The sequence below is a fragment of the Magallana gigas genome, chromosome 9 (assembly GCF_963853765.1).
Source record: "Magallana gigas chromosome 9, xbMagGiga1.1, whole genome shotgun sequence".
Lineage (NCBI taxonomy): Eukaryota > Metazoa > Mollusca > Bivalvia > Ostreida > Ostreidae > Magallana > Magallana gigas.
Window position 1 is genome coordinate 47,049,216 of NC_088861.1, and position 19,077 is coordinate 47,068,292.

Below are 19,077 nucleotides of genomic sequence, written 5' to 3' on the forward strand. Positions count from 1 at the left end.
CTATATGACATCTACCACTCCGTATACAAGTAGGCTAAGACCAAGTAAGCCATTTATTTCAATAAAATAGATTAACAACACCGTATTGGCAGTCTATGTCATGGCTTTATTTTAATATATCAGTACATCATAAACTATTCAAATGTATGCAAAATATTGCAAATATAGCAATAGAGTAAGTTAAATGATCAACATCGACTTTTGGGTAGTTATGATGTTAGATCTTCAATGAACCAAACAATCAATCAATCAAGATGAATCAATCAATAAAATCAATCAATCAATAATTCAAACAATATTTCAATCAATCAATCAATATGCAAATCAATAAAGTATAATCAATGTTTTGCTTTAGTGAATGTCTCAATATGACAATCAATGTATCAATTTAATTGATTACTCAATGTATTCAATGATGACAATCAACCCACTGCAATGTATCAATAGAATTATTCAATTACTCAGTGTATTCAATGACTCACTGTCAATCAATGTCTGAATGAAACAAAGTGTCAATTAAAGTAAGCCCGATTATTGGCCACGGACCTGGAAGTAAACAGAATCCGGGGCAGGCTTAAGCAAAATTCGTTAGACTGATGACAGCTGCACGCCACACGTGTCGTTGTAAAGCCATGACGCTTATCTATGGATGTGATGAAAGTACTACTTCAAGGAATTACGAATCTGAAATACAGAAAAAGAAGACAGAAACACGAAAAATATGGAATATATAACCTTACAAGATAGGGTGGGAGGGGGAGGGATTGAATTTTTTCCAGGTTGAAGCTGAGAAAGGTCGATACACTACTGCGCATGCGTAATATAAGGACCCCAAAAGGGGCCGTGCGAAAAGTTACGGGAACCTCATATTGAGGAGTTATCTTTCTTTCGATGTAGATATTAGTGAAATGGTTAATCTATTCATTTCCATAACATGACTTAACTCATATCGAGTTAAGTCGGATTATTTCAATAAAATAGATTAACAACACCGTATTGGCAGTCTATGTCATGGCTTTATTTTAATATATCAGTACATCATAAACTATTCAAATGTATGCAAAATATTGCAAATATAGCAATAGAGTAAGTTAAATGATCAACATCGACTTTTGGGTAGTTATGATGTTAGATCTTCAATGAACCAAACAATCAATCAATCAAGATGAATCAATCAATAAAATCAATCAATCAATAATTCAAACAATATCTCTATATGACATCTACCACTCCGTATACAAGTAGGCTAAGACCAAGTAAGCCATTTATGTTGCCGCACGACTTTAAACAACTAATGATTACATTATGGACATCTCGGCACGCCGAATATCCAAACACTCCTCTGCAACTGCGGCCCAATTATAAGAAACATACAAAAATCTGGTAAACTCTACCAATGCTCAGAAAAACAACTGATGACTTAACAAAACGATACATAGTTCCCTGCAGCACTGTGTATTATTCTCACAGTTATCATAAAACAAAACACTCAACTCAAAAAACCTACTGTCTTACGAACCAGGTTAACACTCGGGGCAAACAAATATTGGTATTGTCCTGACCTCTTCATATATTCCAACACACTTGGGATGAAACCTATCCCTGCACTCTTAGCACAGTACCATCAAATTTTGGAATTACCCTGGCTACACAAACAGTGTGTTTTAGAAGCTTTACTCTTCTAATACTTAACTTCGGGAGTTTTGCCTTCGCTATCTTGAACTCCACAGACTCACTGGCAACTTCTTGGTGATCTCTGGCTCTACTTCTAGTCCCCATGTGAGCCCCCCCCCCCCCCCCCCCCGCCAACAGATTGGCTGGAAATAGTGTAACCGCGTAGATTCGTACGGTGCTAGAGAATTCGTCTGGAACTGCATCCGTCTTGTGCAGTACGAACGTGGTGAGGGAATATTGGCGGCGAAGGTATAAGGCTGTTGCGCGTTGTAGGTCCTAAGATAAAAAAAGAAGGGCAGATGTGCCATATTCCCGAAGGTCCACCAGTATATTGTTCCAGAGAAATAAATAGGCAATTGATGCAGGATTCCGAATTGAATTTATTAGTTGAGAATCAACGATGGCAACATAACAATTTAACAGACAGACATGTTATCAACAAGTCGGACATGGCCAGTAGTGGCCTCCGGACTCATGACTCTGGGTGAGTCGGATGTGGCCGAGGCTGGCCGCCGTATTCCAGACTCAAGACTCTGGGTGAGTCGGACGTGGCCGAGACTGGCCGCCGTATTCCAGACTGCCGATTGACAATTGTACATAACTATGTATAAGAATCTGAACAATGAGTATAAATTGACAAGTGACGACATAAGTAAGCTGAGTAAAAGGTTACAGATATAAAATAATTAAATAAACCTAATGAGTCTTTGATGTCATGGAAATGAAAAACTCATAAGTGCACAATGTTGTTTAAAGGGATAAGCAGTCCTTGAAACATGACACTCTGTCTCTTTGAAATCGCATATAGAGTCCGAAAAGTGTCAATCACTAAATAAATAAGTAAAACTTTGTAAGAAATAAACTGTGAGAAAATATTACAGAACAGATGTTGAGTTTTAAAAGAAAAGTCCAAAATAAAATTATAATTAAACAGTGAATTTTGCACGGTGATAGTAGTCTGCGGGACTGTAGTGTGCTGTTTTCTTCAAAATATACTATAAATAATTTGACACTTTTCGGCACTGGTACATGTGGGTTATGCTCTGACTCACTGCTTGGCTCTTCATCAATGACCTGCTTCTGATAGTTATAGAGCCACTGAGGTATTTCTGTAGCATTGCATTTCTTCAATTTGTCATGATGCATGGTCCGAACCTCTCTGCGGGACTTCACTATGAACAAATTAAAGTATCTGAGTTGGTCTATACAATTATACCTGGACCATTCCAGATAGACTACACTTTCTTCCCCTTACTTGTTTAGGAGGATGAAACAAATTGAATTGAAAAGTAAGAAATTAACAGTTAAAGTTTTAGGTACAGTTCGATACACCCTCCCCCTTCCACGGATTCATGATTTCGAGAAGTTGTAATTTTCCTCTCATTTTGTATTTATTTTTTATTTTTATCTTGTCAAGATTTTGGATCAGTCCCCCCCCCCCCCCAACTTTCAAATACGATGCTACGTGCCTTTGTGGTATCTAAAAGAATTGAAATTAAAGTTTTGAATAACACATCTTGCCTATTTTCTTATGTGTTCAATGATTTTAAAAAGCCTTTACCGGGGCATTTTATGTGATAAGGTGTAATTTTAGCTTTAGTTCATTTTATTTGATTTTGTACAACACGAAATTATTAATTCAGTGATTCAATCTTTGCGTTTACTATTTGCGTACATCCTTTGCATTCACCCTTTTCCTGTAATTTTTCGCGTCTTTTTTACTATTTTTTTTAAAAGTAGAGGGTATTAATTTTTTTATTAGAATAAAAAAGTATATAACGTTAGGTGTCTGTGATATATTTCTTTGATATACGAGAAATGACTCTTGCTCTTTGGTATTTAAGCTATTGTCAACCTTAAAAAATGTAATTTTTAGAAAATAGCAAAGTATGAATATAATATGTTTGTTGCTATGATGTATGCTAGTTACTAATGTTGACCGTTTTCAGGGTTCATAATTATAATGGAAACCAGTAAACTGATTTAAACCTGAGTCGCAGGAGTTATTATTTGTAACATTGAGAAAACTCTGCTACATACATGTAGGTATAAAAAAAAAATCGGTTAAAAGTTGGTTTTACTACCATTTTCTATTAATGCATTACAAATGGTTCGAACAAAAGTTCTTACAACTTACGAGGCTCTTATACCATGCATACCAATTAACAAATGTTGGAAACCCCCTCAATCGTCATACACATTATTTCACTTTGCAATTTTTTTTTTTTTTTTTTTTGCGGGTGGGTGGAAGGGGGGGGGGGCTTAGTTTTAACCGTACGGTAGAGAGTTGTGCTATTTCTATTTTTAGAACAGTTTAAGATGAAATCATGTTTTAATTATTTTGTGCATCTTATTTATCCTTTGCAATTATGATATATACTGTTTGATTGTCAATTTCTCTTTTTAACAAATTAAAACACAAACACAATCATTATGGCTTCGATCCGAAATTATTTCTCTAAATTTTAAAATAACTGGAACATATGGATTATAATATATTCACATACTGATCTACATAATCTAATCATATAGTGACGTCTTATTCATAACTTGAGAGAGAGAGAGAGAGAGAGAGAGAGAGAGAGAGAGAGAGAGAGAGAGAGAGAGAGAACCGCTCGTGGCATTTGACCAAGGGCTCTCTCTCTCTCTCTCTCTCTCTCTCTCTCTCTCTCTCTCTCTCTCTCTCTCTCTCTCTCTCTCTCTCTCTCTATATATATATATATATATATATTTTTAATTGGTCAATAACATCTTGCTCAGTTATTATTATATCATTAAATTCAAAATCAGGGGGTCCAGGCCCATGCTCAGGTAGCTCGTTTTTTTTTTCCCGATTACAACGAAGAGCACACGGTGGGTGTGACCGGTCAGCAGAGGATGATCACTCCTCCTTGGCACCTGATCTTACCTCTATCTTTTTAGTGGTCCGTGTTGCTCTGCTTTGAATTCGTATTTCGTTTTATGGATTTTTGAGATAGATGGTTGACAGTTTTTTATTGTCATTTTTTTGACACTTTTTAATTCATAACAATGTTTCCTTTTTGCTTGAAACGATCTTACACCGCTTACAAGGTCAAATCTTTATTTTATCCGAATATTTACAGATTTGTAATGCTTTATAGTTGACAAAATTAACAATGTGAAACATGAAGAGTGACAATCCCAGTGGCAGTCGCGAGTAAGTGAATTTTTTTAACAAAGGAGAAATATACCCTGTACTAATCATCGCAGCAGTATTATGAAGTTCCACATTATACATGACTTCTGCATGCATATATACATGAGAAAACTTAAAACATACCAAGGAAGGGAAGTCATCGTTGTTTTTCAATCTACATCTTAAATCTCAAAAGAATGATACAATGATTATAATTACCTGAATAATGACTTATTTTCGTTGGGTCGTTGTGACTTTTAGAAAACCAGTGAGTTTTCAGGGGTTGTTTTGTAATCAAATGATAATATTAGAAATCAGGCTTTGGGTAAGACTAAATGTAATGGTAATGCACTGCAATGCATTACATGTTTTCAAAGTAATGCTAGTAATGTGTAATGCCACAAACTTAGCATACTCTGTGTAGTGGAAATACACCACCGAATTGTCGTATTTAGAAATATCCCTCCTACTGCATTTCTGGCTGCCACCTCAAAGTCAATCATCTGCGTGAGCGCAGACTGTTTGTCGACTGCGGTCCTTAAAAGTGAAAACAAACGGCAATAAGTTGCTTCAGTCTTGTTGGGGAGCAAGGCAAACACAAGAGGAAAAAACTGTTCTTTCCACATCTGCGTGCAAAGTGTAAAGCTTGGTGCATAGAGATATACAGGAATAAAAGGTCCCATCACTATACACAGTCGAGGATGCACACAGTCTCTAAAGATTGGCATCAGCAGCGAACAAAAGAATTCGGTTTCCAGCTTCATCTCTGTCGTCACACAACAGGAATCTCTCGTGAGCAAGGGTCTGTGTCCACTGATCTTGGAGGTTGATTTCCTCTGGTGCTGTTGGTAGTTTTGGCATCATCTTCCCTCGGCTCCGGTACAGAATAAACTTGCAAAATTGATGTGTGGGAATCTGCCTGATCATTTCCTCCACGCTGTCATCACAGTCAGTCAGCATTCCGCAGGTCTCCAAGTTCTTCATCGTACAGCGAGGGTATGGGAGCCGCTTCATCTCTGCATCTCTTCTTCACTTTACTGACGAAGGAGTCTGCAGCTAAGGCAATGAAGTCTCCCTCATGGTTATGGGGCTGTTCGAAAGACACAAGGATGTTGTCCAAGGTAACAACAGTAGCATTGCATTGTCGGTCTACACATCTCCAATATGTTCAGAATACTAATATCCAGCATGAAGAAGATGGAATGCTCCTCTGCCGTTCTCTAAAATGTTGACCTGCACCTGAAGATTGGCCATTTTGATTCGATTTGATTTTCTTAATATCTTTCAACTAACAGTCAATAAAACAATTAAGATCTCATAATTTTCAGGCTTTTGATTTTGTAAACTAATGACCATAATTATACTTATCTATCTAGTCTATATTCTTAAAAACTTCTGATCATTCTCATTTATGTAATTATACCTCCAATTAAAACATTTTATAATCATTTATTTTAATGGTTTGATAATGGATGTACCGCTATCAGTTTATACATAGAAAAGTTTTTAAGAAAATATGCTATTATCTTGCTGAAAATTGTTGATTTACATTTTTTTACAAATATTTTATGGTTATTTTTATTTATTTATTCTGAAAAAATTAATGCTTCTTTGAATAAACATTTAAAGAAGACTTATGTTTTAGTAAATATTAAAAATACATATATTGCCGGTTATTCTCGAAATAAATTTATGCATTGTAGTTTATCTTTTCAAAATGCAATTATTTATTATTTTCATCAAACTGTTCTCAGGTAATTTATAACAAATACACATACATGTGAAAACAGACTATAGCGCCCTGATCACTCAGGTGTGAAAATCAAAATGTTGGCAAAGTGGGAATTAAGAATTTCAGAATGTTGGCTAAGTGGGAATAAACCGGCCATGAAATTCATAATTTTGGATGAGGTATTCATCCTAATCATAACTTTGTACCTTAATCATCCGATTAATACACATGAGCAGAGGATAAGATTTTTAAAGATGACTGCAGTCACCCCACCCTAACACTAGAACCTTTGACCCAGCCAGGGGCCATGAACTACACACAATTTTGGAAGAGGCACTCTTCTTCTTCACAACTATTTACTTAGTGTCCATCTGCTTGCTTAATACCCGGGAGCAGAGGAAGAGATTTTCGAAGAATTGATGCATCCTCACTTTATAATCATTAGAGTCCCACCCTACCACAAGAACCCCTGAACATGGGGACAGAATGCAACATTAAATTCATACAACTTGTATTCGTCTTTATAAAAAGAGCTGTATGGTTTGCGTGATCGAATTCATTTTTTTACAGAGATAGAAGTAAAGAATTACAGGAAAAAGAAGAGAGTATTGTAACATAGAACGAGGTAACTATTACGAATAAAAGGGACTCAAAGTGAAATTGGAAAAGCATGAATATGAAACAATAAAGTGACATAGAACTATAAATGTACCAAAGAGTAAAAAAGGGAGCACAATAAGAAAAAAAAAGCAAGATGCATCGACATTTAGCGATAATTCCCTTCCATAATAGTGTAGGTTAAATATTTGCTAATATGTTTTGTTTTCTTTTGGACTAAAATGTCACACTTTCATATGTTTAATCACGGCACGTGACTGACGGATACATTTCTATTGCCGTTTGTACAAATTTATAATTTATACTCGGCAGTATGACCGACGTATCGCACACTCAACATTTCATTTTATTACAGAATAGCATTGTGTGTATGATTTTTGGGAGTTGATTTTAATCAACTCTCCTATGCAGTTACTATGGCAAACCGAATGTGAAACAGTGTTTGGACCTTAGCACAAATCTTTATCACTGACAAGACGTAGATCTTGAAAATGACAGCTAAATTCGATTTACTGTATGCTGTACCATTGTTTTTCAAAAGAAAAGTATCTATAAATACTTTGAACTACAGGACATTATAACCAAAAATTGGTGCTCGTGATTTCATATTCTCGCAATTTGATACAAAATAACGAAATCATGGAATTAAGTACTCGCTAAAAATAAGGAATTTACAGTATTGCAGTAAGAACATTAGATTTTAATTTTGAAGTAGCCAGGCAATGCATACCTGTTATCGCCAGAACCACCACTCTCCTCTCCATTTTAAAAGAGGGCGTCCCAGCCCGAACAAAAGGACAAACTAAAATAAACATAAAATATCTAAATCTTAACAGGTCCTTACACCAACAAAATAAAACACTTTACATAATGTCTATAACAAATGTTAACACTGATTTCACAGTCAACATCACAGATCACAAACTTCACAGTCAGATTCCAGCGTTTGATTCGTCTCGATCCATCCTCCGGCTCGTCTCGGCCCATCCTCGGAATTGTCTACCATTTTTTCAAACACATCAGATAGTCCATATAGTATCCCCTCAGCACAGTGTCCAACGATGACATCCACCACGGTGTCCAACGATGACATCCACCACGGTGTCCAACGATGACATTCACCATAAGGTCTAACGATGACTTCCGCCACTCTATATGACATCTACCACTCTATATGACATCTACCACTCTATATGACATCTACCACTCTATATGACATCTACCACTCTATATGACATCTACCACTCTACATGACATCTACCACTCTATATGACATCTACCACTCTATATGACATCTACCACTCCATATGACATCTACCACTCCATATGACATCTACCACTCCATATGACTTCCGCCACTCTATATGACATCTACCACTCTATATGACATCTACCACTCTATATGACATCTACCACTCTATATGACATCTACCACTCTATATGACATCTACCACTCTATATGACATCTACCACTCCGTATACAAGTAGGCTAAGACCAAGTAAGCCATTTATTTCAATAAAATAGATTAACAACACCGTATTGGCAGTCTATGTCATGGCTTTATTTTAATATATCAGTACATCATAAACTATTCAAATGTATGCAAAATATTGCAAATATAGCAATAGAGTAAGTTAAATGATCAACATCGACTTTTGGGTAGTTATGATGTTAGATCTTCAATGAACCAAACAATCAATCAATCAAGATGAATCAATCAATAAAATCAATCAATCAATAATTCAAACAATATTTCAATCAATCAATCAATATGCAAATCAATAAAGTATAATCAATGTTTTGCTTTAGTGAATGTCTCAATATGACAATCAATGTATCAATTTAATTGATTACTCAATGTATTCAATGATGACAATCAACCCACTGCAATGTATCAATAGAATTATTCAATTACTCAGTGTATTCAATGACTCACTGTCAATCAATGTCTGAATGAAACAAAGTGTCAATTAAAGTAAGCCCGATTATTGGCCACGGACCTGGAAGTAAACAGAATCCGGGGCAGGCTTAAGCAAAATTCGTTAGACTGATGACAGCTGCACGCCACACGTGTCGTTGTAAAGCCATGACGCTTATCTATGGATGTGATGAAAGTACTACTTCAAGGAATTACGAATCTGAAATACAGAAAAAGAAGACAGAAACACGAAAAATATGGAATATATAACCTTACAAGATAGGGTGGGAGGGGGAGGGATTGAATTTTTTCCAGGTTGAAGCTGAGAAAGGTCGATACACTACTGCGCATGCGTAATATAAGGACCCCAAAAGGGGCCGTGCGAAAAGTTACGGGAACCTCATATTGAGGAGTTATCTTTCTTTCGATGTAGATATTAGTGAAATGGTTAATCTATTCATTTCCATAACATGACTTAACTCATATCGAGTTAAGTCGGATTATTTCAATAAAATAGATTAACAACACCGTATTGGCAGTCTATGTCATGGCTTTATTTTAATATATCAGTACATCATAAACTATTCAAATGTATGCAAAATATTGCAAATATAGCAATAGAGTAAGTTAAATGATCAACATCGACTTTTGGGTAGTTATGATGTTAGATCTTCAATGAACCAAACAATCAATCAATCAAGATGAATCAATCAATAAAATCAATCAATCAATAATTCAAACAATATCTCTATATGACATCTACCACTCCGTATACAAGTAGGCTAAGACCAAGTAAGCCATTTATGTTGCCGCACGACTTTAAACAACTAATGATTACATTATGGACATCTCGGCACGCCGAATATCCAAACACTCCTCTGCAACTGCGGCCCAATTATAAGAAACATACAAAAATCTGGTAAACTCTACCAATGCTCAGAAAAACAACTGATGACTTAACAAAACGATACATAGTTCCCTGCAGCACTGTGTATTATTCTCACAGTTATCATAAAACAAAACACTCAACTCAAAAAACCTACTGTCTTACGAACCAGGTTAACACTCGGGGCAAACAAATATTGGTATTGTCCTGACCTCTTCATATATTCCAACACACTTGGGATGAAACCTATCCCTGCACTCTTAGCACAGTACCATCAAATTTTGGAATTACCCTGGCTACACAAACAGTGTGTTTTAGAAGCTTTACTCTTCTAATACTTAACTTCGGGAGTTTTGCCTTCGCTATCTTGAACTCCACAGACTCACTGGCAACTTCTTGGTGATCTCTGGCTCTACTTCTAGTCCCCATGTGAGCCCCCCCCCCCCCCCCCCCCCGCCAACAGATTGGCTGGAAATAGTGTAACCGCGTAGATTCGTACGGTGCTAGAGAATTCGTCTGGAACTGCATCCGTCTTGTGCAGTACGAACGTGGTGAGGGAATATTGGCGGCGAAGGTATAAGGCTGTTGCGCGTTGTAGGTCCTAAGATAAAAAAAGAAGGGCAGATGTGCCATATTCCCGAAGGTCCACCAGTATATTGTTCCAGAGAAATAAATAGGCAATTGATGCAGGATTCCGAATTGAATTTATTAGTTGAGAATCAACGATGGCAACATAACAATTTAACAGACAGACATGTTATCAACAAGTCGGACATGGCCAGTAGTGGCCTCCGGACTCATGACTCTGGGTGAGTCGGATGTGGCCGAGGCTGGCCGCCGTATTCCAGACTCAAGACTCTGGGTGAGTCGGACGTGGCCGAGACTGGCCGCCGTATTCCAGACTGCCGATTGACAATTGTACATAACTATGTATAAGAATCTGAACAATGAGTATAAATTGACAAGTGACGACATAAGTAAGCTGAGTAAAAGGTTACAGATATAAAATAATTAAATAAACCTAATGAGTCTTTGATGTCATGGAAATGAAAAACTCATAAGTGCACAATGTTGTTTAAAGGGATAAGCAGTCCTTGAAACATGACACTCTGTCTCTTTGAAATCGCATATAGAGTCCGAAAAGTGTCAATCACTAAATAAATAAGTAAAACTTTGTAAGAAATAAACTGTGAGAAAATATTACAGAACAGATGTTGAGTTTTAAAAGAAAAGTCCAAAATAAAATTATAATTAAACAGTGAATTTTGCACGGTGATAGTAGTCTGCGGGACTGTAGTGTGCTGTTTTCTTCAAAATATACTATAAATAATTTGACACTTTTCGGCACTGGTACATGTGGGTTATGCTCTGACTCACTGCTTGGCTCTTCATCAATGACCTGCTTCTGATAGTTATAGAGCCACTGAGGTATTTCTGTAGCATTGCATTTCTTCAATTTGTCATGATGCATGGTCCGAACCTCTCTGCGGGACTTCACTATGAACAAATTAAAGTATCTGAGTTGGTCTATACAATTATACCTGGACCATTCCAGATAGACTACACTTTCTTCCCCTTACTTGTTTAGGAGGATGAAACAAATTGAATTGAAAAGTAAGAAATTAACAGTTAAAGTTTTAGGTACAGTTCGATACACCCTCCCCCTTCCACGGATTCATGATTTCGAGAAGTTGTAATTTTCCTCTCATTTTGTATTTATTTTTTATTTTTATCTTGTCAAGATTTTGGATCAGTCCCCCCCCCCCCCCCCAACTTTCAAATACGATGCTACGTGCCTTTGTGGTATCTAAAAGAATTGAAATTAAAGTTTTGAATAACACATCTTGCCTATTTTCTTATGTGTTCAATGATTTTAAAAAGCCTTTACCGGGGCATTTTATGTGATAAGGTGTAATTTTAGCTTTAGTTCATTTTATTTGATTTTGTACAACACGAAATTATTAATTCAGTGATTCAATCTTTGCGTTTACTATTTGCGTACATCCTTTGCATTCACCCTTTTCCTGTAATTTTTCGCGTCTTTTTTACTATTTTTTTTAAAAGTAGAGGGTATTAATTTTTTTATTAGAATAAAAAAGTATATAACGTTAGGTGTCTGTGATATATTTCTTTGATATACGAGAAATGACTCTTGCTCTTTGGTATTTAAGCTATTGTCAACCTTAAAAAATGTAATTTTTAGAAAATAGCAAAGTATGAATATAATATGTTTGTTGCTATGATGTATGCTAGTTACTAATGTTGACCGTTTTCAGGGTTCATAATTATAATGGAAACCAGTAAACTGATTTAAACCTGAGTCGCAGGAGTTATTATTTGTAACATTGAGAAAACTCTGCTACATACATGTAGGTATAAAAAAAAAATCGGTTAAAAGTTGGTTTTACTACCATTTTCTATTAATGCATTACAAATGGTTCGAACAAAAGTTCTTACAACTTACGAGGCTCTTATACCATGCATACCAATTAACAAATGTTGGAAACCCCCTCAATCGTCATACACATTATTTCACTTTGCAATTTTTTTTTTTTTTTTTTTGCGGGTGGGTGGAAGGGGGGGGGGGGCTTAGTTTTAACCGTACGGTAGAGAGTTGTGCTATTTCTATTTTTAGAACAGTTTAAGATGAAATCATGTTTTAATTATTTTGTGCATCTTATTTATCCTTTGCAATTATGATATATACTGTTTGATTGTCAATTTCTCTTTTTAACAAATTAAAACACAAACACAATCATTATGGCTTCGATCCGAAATTATTTCTCTAAATTTTAAAATAACTGGAACATATGGATTATAATATATTCACATACTGATCTACATAATCTAATCATATAGTGACGTCTTATTCATAACTTGAGAGAGAGAGAGAGAGAGAGAGAGAGAGAGAGAGAGAGAGAGAGAGAGAGAGAGAGAGAGAGAGAGAGAGAACCGCTCGTGGCATTTGACCAAGGGCTCTCTCTCTCTCTCTCTCTCTCTCTCTCTCTCTCTCTCTCTCTCTCTCTCTCTCTCTCTCTCTCTCTCTCTCTCTCTCTATATATATATATATATGAACAAGCAAACTAACTGAAATTTGATAAATCTCCTATAAAAATCAAAAAGGATTGAAAGCCTTGACAAAATATGAGACGGACCGAAATCTGTAGGGGCCGCATTGACCCGGAGCCGATACGTGAAGTGATCACTTGAGTGTTTACTGTAGAGGGCGTATTTATCATGTGACAAGAGAGACCTTGCAGACGATAGCGGACCTAACTATAGAATGTCTACTGCTGACTTGTTATAAAGTCAAGGTTTGTTTTTTGATTAATTGTGAAGGTTTTTATAGTTTTTTTTAATCGGTTTTGCACTTGTAAGTGCTCTGGGATTGTATAACTTAAGAACAGGCATGGCAAATATCGATTCATCGTTTTCCAAAGCGTGGGTTGGGGCACAGGGGCTTGGTTGTTGGATAGTGAATTTCCTAATTATTTGTTCCCGAAGAAAAAATTGATTAAAATTGGTAATCTTATGTGTATATCTGTGTATTGCGATAAATAAATTCACTGAAACCCCCAGTTTCAGTCATACACTTTTTTAACATGACTGAAACGGGGGTTTCAGTGTATTTATTTAGTGTAATACACAGGCATCCATCTAAGATTACCAATCTTAATCATTTTTTTCTTCAGGAACAAATAATTAAGAACTTCACTATCCAACAATCAAGCCCCTGTGGGTTAGGGTTGGGTTCCGATACATTACAGTACACAAAATATTAGGCCTAACAAAAATGAATTAAATTTAATCAATTAAGAAGTATAAACATTTACATTTCTGATATATGTACCTTCGCCAAACCTCATTAGAATCAACAAATCAACAATTATAACGTTATATTTGCCTAAATTTAAGGATAGGCTACAATATGTTGAATGCTACTGAAATCATTTAATTATCAAGGCCTGTCTTTACACATTATTTATATTCCTTCTGCGTTTGTTTTGTATGCCTTCTAACATCAGTCAAATTGAACCCATCTCAGTCCTCCCCAAACATACCTATTTTGTATCACACGTGCACATCCGGAATATTTTTTAAAAGAGGGGGGGGGGGAGATATTTTAGACTGCCAGGGGTCCATTAATTGAATAAATTGAATTAAATTTAGAGGTTAAAAAATGTAGAAAATTTATCCACTGAATCATTAAAATTTACACTAGGTTATAGGCCTAAACTACGCCACAAAGAAAATACAATAATAATCATTTTATGCCTTTGTAAGACATATGTTTAACTTTTATGTGCATTTTGAAAAAACGTGCATATTATAGTATGCACTAAATTTTCAATTATTTGTACAAACCAAGTTATTTCAATGAATAAAAGATAAACAACTCTATGTACAAGTTTGGTTTTGGATTTTGACTTTATAAAAACATAAACTTGTATGGCATGCCCCATTGTGATTGAAAGTAATGATAAACATGTATATTTCAGGCTCTACCAAGGACTTGACCATGGACCCCCAACGCAGTGCCCAGGATGTGGTGCGTTGTGATGTGTGTGATACTCCTGTCCCCCCACTACACTGTGACTTCTGTCAGACCAATCTCTGCAAAGCTTGTGTTGGGGAACATATGCTGGATTTTTCCAAAAAACATCAGGTGGTACCATTCCAAGACCGGAGATCTACAATTATTTCTCCTAATTGCCAAACACATTCTCTCAAACAATGTGAGCTTCATTGTGAACAATGTGACATTCCTATCTGTGCCCTTTGTGTTTCCTCTGAAAGTCATGAAAACCACAAAAAACTGGACATTATAAATTATTTTGAAACAAAGAAACATGATTTACAATCAGATTTGCAAGAATTAGAAAAAACAGTCATTGCAAAATATCAAGAAATAGCAAACAACGTTACAGTTCAGAAGGCTGATCTAAGTAAAAACTCCAGGAAATTGACAACAGCAATAGACAAACATGGAGAAGTCTGGCACAGAGAAATAGACACCATTATACAGAAACTGAAATCCGATCTTGATGAAATGGACGCCAAACACCTGGCTGTCTTAAACAAAGAGGAAGATGAAATCACACACACCATTTCTGAAATCACACAGAGCATTGCTGATCTGAAGAAGTTACTAGACTCCAATGACGTCAGCCGTGTCTCTGCCTACAAATCCAGGATTGCTGAATTCAGAAGATTGCCTCCTAAACTCACAGTTTCTCTACCAAACTTCACCCCTCAGAAAATTAACCCAGAACAATTTTACCAACAATTTGGTTCCCTGTCAGCATTCTCCATCACAACAGAGGAACACGGCTACACCATGGAAACCTCAGAAGCTGGATCCTCTCCTCTCAAACCACTGCTTGATGAGCCACGGATCATCTCCACCATACAGACACAGTATAAACGTTCACTAACCAGTGTTACTTGTGACAGCGATGAAAAAATCTGGGCGTGTGGTTTTAATAATAAGATGATGAGTCTCTACAACCTGCAGGGGGAACTAGTGGAGTCAGTCCAAACCAAGTCAGGGAACCGTCCACAGGACATAGTAGTGACAAGGAGTGGGGATCTAGTTTATACTGATAGAGATGATAGAACTGTGAACATAGAGAAGAATACACAGATACAGACAGTGATCAGACTACAGGGGTGGAAACCTCGCGGTTTCTGTAGTACCTCCTCTGGTGACCTCCTGGTTGTCATGGACAGTGATGATGATAAACAAACAAAAGTTGTGTGTTACTCTGGCTCCACAGAGAAACAAAGTATTCAGTACGATGACAAAGGACAACCTCTCTATTCATCTGGTAGATACACTAAATACATCAGTGAGAACAGGAACCTAGATATCTGTGTGTCAGACTGTACAGCCCGTGCAGTAGTGGTGGTCAATCAGGCCGGGAAACTCCGGTTTACCTACACTGGTCGTCCCTCTACTACCAAGGGATCATTTAATCCACGCGGCATCACAACAGACAGCCAGGGTCAGATCCTGACAGCAGACTATCACAACGACCGTATCCACATCCTGGATCAGGACGGACAGTTCCTCCGCTACATTGACAACTGTCATTTATGGTATCCATGGGGTTTATGTGTGGACACTAGAGACAACCTCTTTGTGGCTGAGCTCGAAACAGGTAAAGTGAAGAAAATACAATATCTGATGTAAACAAACTGTGTGTGTATTATATGTAAACAAACTGTGTGTGTGTATTATATGTAAACAAACTGTGTGTGTGTGTATTATATGTAAACAAACTGTGTGTGTGTATTATATGTAAACAAACTGTGTGTGTATTATATGTAAACAAACTGTGTGTGTGTGTATTATATGTAAACAAACTGTGTGTGTGTATTATATGTAAACAAACTGTGTGTGTATTATATGTAAACAAACTGTGTGTGTGTATTATATGTAAACAAACTGTGTGTATGTATTATATGTAAACACACTGTGTTGATATTATACATTGCATGTACAAGGATAAACTACATTTACATGCAATTAAACTGTTATTTTCTGACTATATAATTATATATTTGTTGCATGTAAACAAACAGACAGTTGATATGATGTTTTACATAAAAAGAATACACATGTGGATAAGTCTATTAAAACTGCATTAATTTTTGTTTTGATTGTTTAAAGATATTCACTGCATAAGGAGCAATTACAATTACAATTAATTGTATATAATTAATTACCATGAACATGTAATAAATAATAAGTATCTGAATATGAAGTGGTTTTTCACCACACAGATCAAGGTTTTCTATGAGTTTAGATATTATCATAGCTATCTTTGTGGATTGTTTGATTGAAATATAATGAGGCAGTGTACCATTTTCTACGGTAAAATATTTTTATTTCCAGTAGGTGTTTATAATTACATACTTTGTATAAATTTATTATTATGTAAACACATATAGTGTGTACATGCTGTTAGGTTTAACTGGTATATGTGACTTGTTTTAATATGTATAAATAAACACACTGATAGAATGAATAAATTTATTAAATTACACGTTTTATTCATTGACAAATCATGACAAATTACTTGTGCATAAAATGTGTTGATGATTTGGACATATTAAATAACATGACAGAGTAACAATTAAAAAATACCACATGTATCGACTATCAATCCTTGTTTAGAACATTTTCTCAACCAATCTCATTTGTTTTGCCTCGGACTAGAATGTCACGACGTCATTGGATGAAACGCGTCACGTGGCTGACTTACAAATTTCTTTAAAAGGCAAGCGTCAAAATTTATAGCGCAACATGGCGGACGTAACGTTATTTGAACTGATTTTCTACACAAACGTTTGTTTACATATCAAACTTTAGGTCCTCGACAAAACAAAACACTTATTGGGTTTGTTACTGACTGTTTAAAGAAATTTGTGGGATCGGTAAAGTCCATAGAAGGCTCGGCTCCGCCTCGCCTTCTATGGACTTTACCGACCCCACAAATTTCTTTAAACAGTCAGTAGCAAACCTAATAAGTAATATTAAGTATTTTACTTGTATGGAAAATAAAGTAAAAAAAGGATAAACAAATGTATTCTTGGCAGGAAAAAATGAGAATTGAATTATCTCCCCTAAAAAACTATTGATTATCTCAGCATCACTTATTTTTTTGGGCTGGTAATAATTTAATATTTAAAGGACAAGAGTTCTAATATGCTGATGTTTAATACAACTGTTATTCTAAAACTGTATTAATTTTATAATAATTCCAACATTTTATTCCATCTGTGACAGTATCACAGTTGAATTGTCATATCCAGACAACTTTATGACAGCATCTCCTTTGTTTAACATATTTTCACTGACAATGTGACATTATCTTGCTGACAATCACTGTCTCTCACTGACGATTTACCCGCTGTCACCGACTAAACTGCCGATTGTTGTGTCCTTTACTTTTGATTGGTTTATAGATTTTCGCTTTGTTCTCAAACTTGTCTCTGCTGTAACCAAAACCCCCGGGTTTACCTCTGTGGCTTTTGGATTTACCTCCCTTTTTTCCGTGAACATCTAAAAATAAATAGAGCATAGATAATTGAAAATTATCAAAAAATAAACAAGAGGCCCAGGGGCAACATCGCTCACCTGAGCAACAATTGCCTTAATTCTGATCAAATTAGCATTGCAGTATCAAAATATCTTGACAACTGAGTACAGTAAATCTTGCTAAAAAAATTGAAAATCTGCCAATTTTTATCCACCTCTTATTTTTTGTTAAATAACAAGCCCTTTTTGTTGTACCTGTAAGAAGATTTTTCTCTATTCCTATATATAACCATCCCCCCCCCCCCCCATTTCGTGGCCCCACTTTTCTCTAGGGAATCATGGTTTCATCAAACTTTAATCTGCATAACCCGTGCTTTCACACTAAGTACTGAGTTTTGGACCAAAAAGTTTCCCAGAATATTTTTAAAGATTTTCTCTATATATTCCTATGTAAAAATTCAAACCGCCATTACGGTCCCGGCCTACGACTAGAGACTGTGATTTTGCAAACTTTAATTTACACCACCCGAGGATGCCTATACACAAGTTTAAGCTTTTCTGGCCAAATAGTCTTTAAAAAGAAGATTTTTAAAGATTTTTCTCTATATATTCCTAAGTAAAAATTCATCCCCCATTGTGGCCTCACCCTACCCCTGGACTATTATTTAAACAAATTTGAATCTATATGATCTGGGGATGCATGCTTCCACTCAAATTTGGGCTCTCCTGGCCTAGTAGTTTTGAGAAGAAGACTTTTAAAGATTTTCTCTATATATAAAAATTTATCTCCCATTGTGGCCCCGCCGTACCCCAGGGACCATGATTTGAACAAACTTGAATCTACATTATCTGAGGATGGTTACACGGGAATTTGAGCTTTCTTGGCCAAATAGTTTTTAAAAGAAATTTTTTAAAAGATTTTCTCTATATATTCGTATATAAAAATTTATCCCACAATTGTGGCCCCACCCTACCCCCAGGGACCATGATTTGAACAAACTTGAATCTACACTTCCTGAGGATGCTTCCATTTTAATTTGAGCTTTT

The 19,077-nt window shown here is 35.9% G+C and overlaps 2 protein-coding genes across 3 annotated transcripts in view; one reads left to right on the forward strand and one right to left on the reverse strand.

The window, feature by feature from the left end:
* Positions 1-19,077, reverse strand: part of LOC105342030 (uncharacterized) — a 74,087-nt gene that overhangs the window by 44,480 nt on the left and 10,530 nt on the right. Inside the window, exon 14 of one of the 2 annotated variants that reach the window (XM_034477237.2) lies at positions 17,666-18,054. The exons of the other annotated variant lie outside the window; for it this stretch is intronic. Within the exon in view, the coding sequence (XP_034333128.2) occupies positions 17,906-18,054 (149 nt within the window). The 3' untranslated portion in view covers positions 17,666-17,905. Of the gene's footprint in view, positions 1-17,665; positions 18,055-19,077 lie in introns of those variants that run through there. 2 annotated transcript variants of the gene reach the window in all.
* On the forward strand, positions 13,221-16,307 carry LOC109619145 (E3 ubiquitin-protein ligase TRIM71). The gene is made up of 2 exons (XM_034477238.2): positions 13,221-13,300; positions 14,486-16,307. The coding sequence occupies exon 2, from the start codon at positions 14,506-14,508 to the stop codon at positions 16,177-16,179; it is 1,674 nt and encodes a 557-aa protein (XP_034333129.2). The 5' UTR covers positions 13,221-13,300; positions 14,486-14,505; the 3' UTR covers positions 16,180-16,307.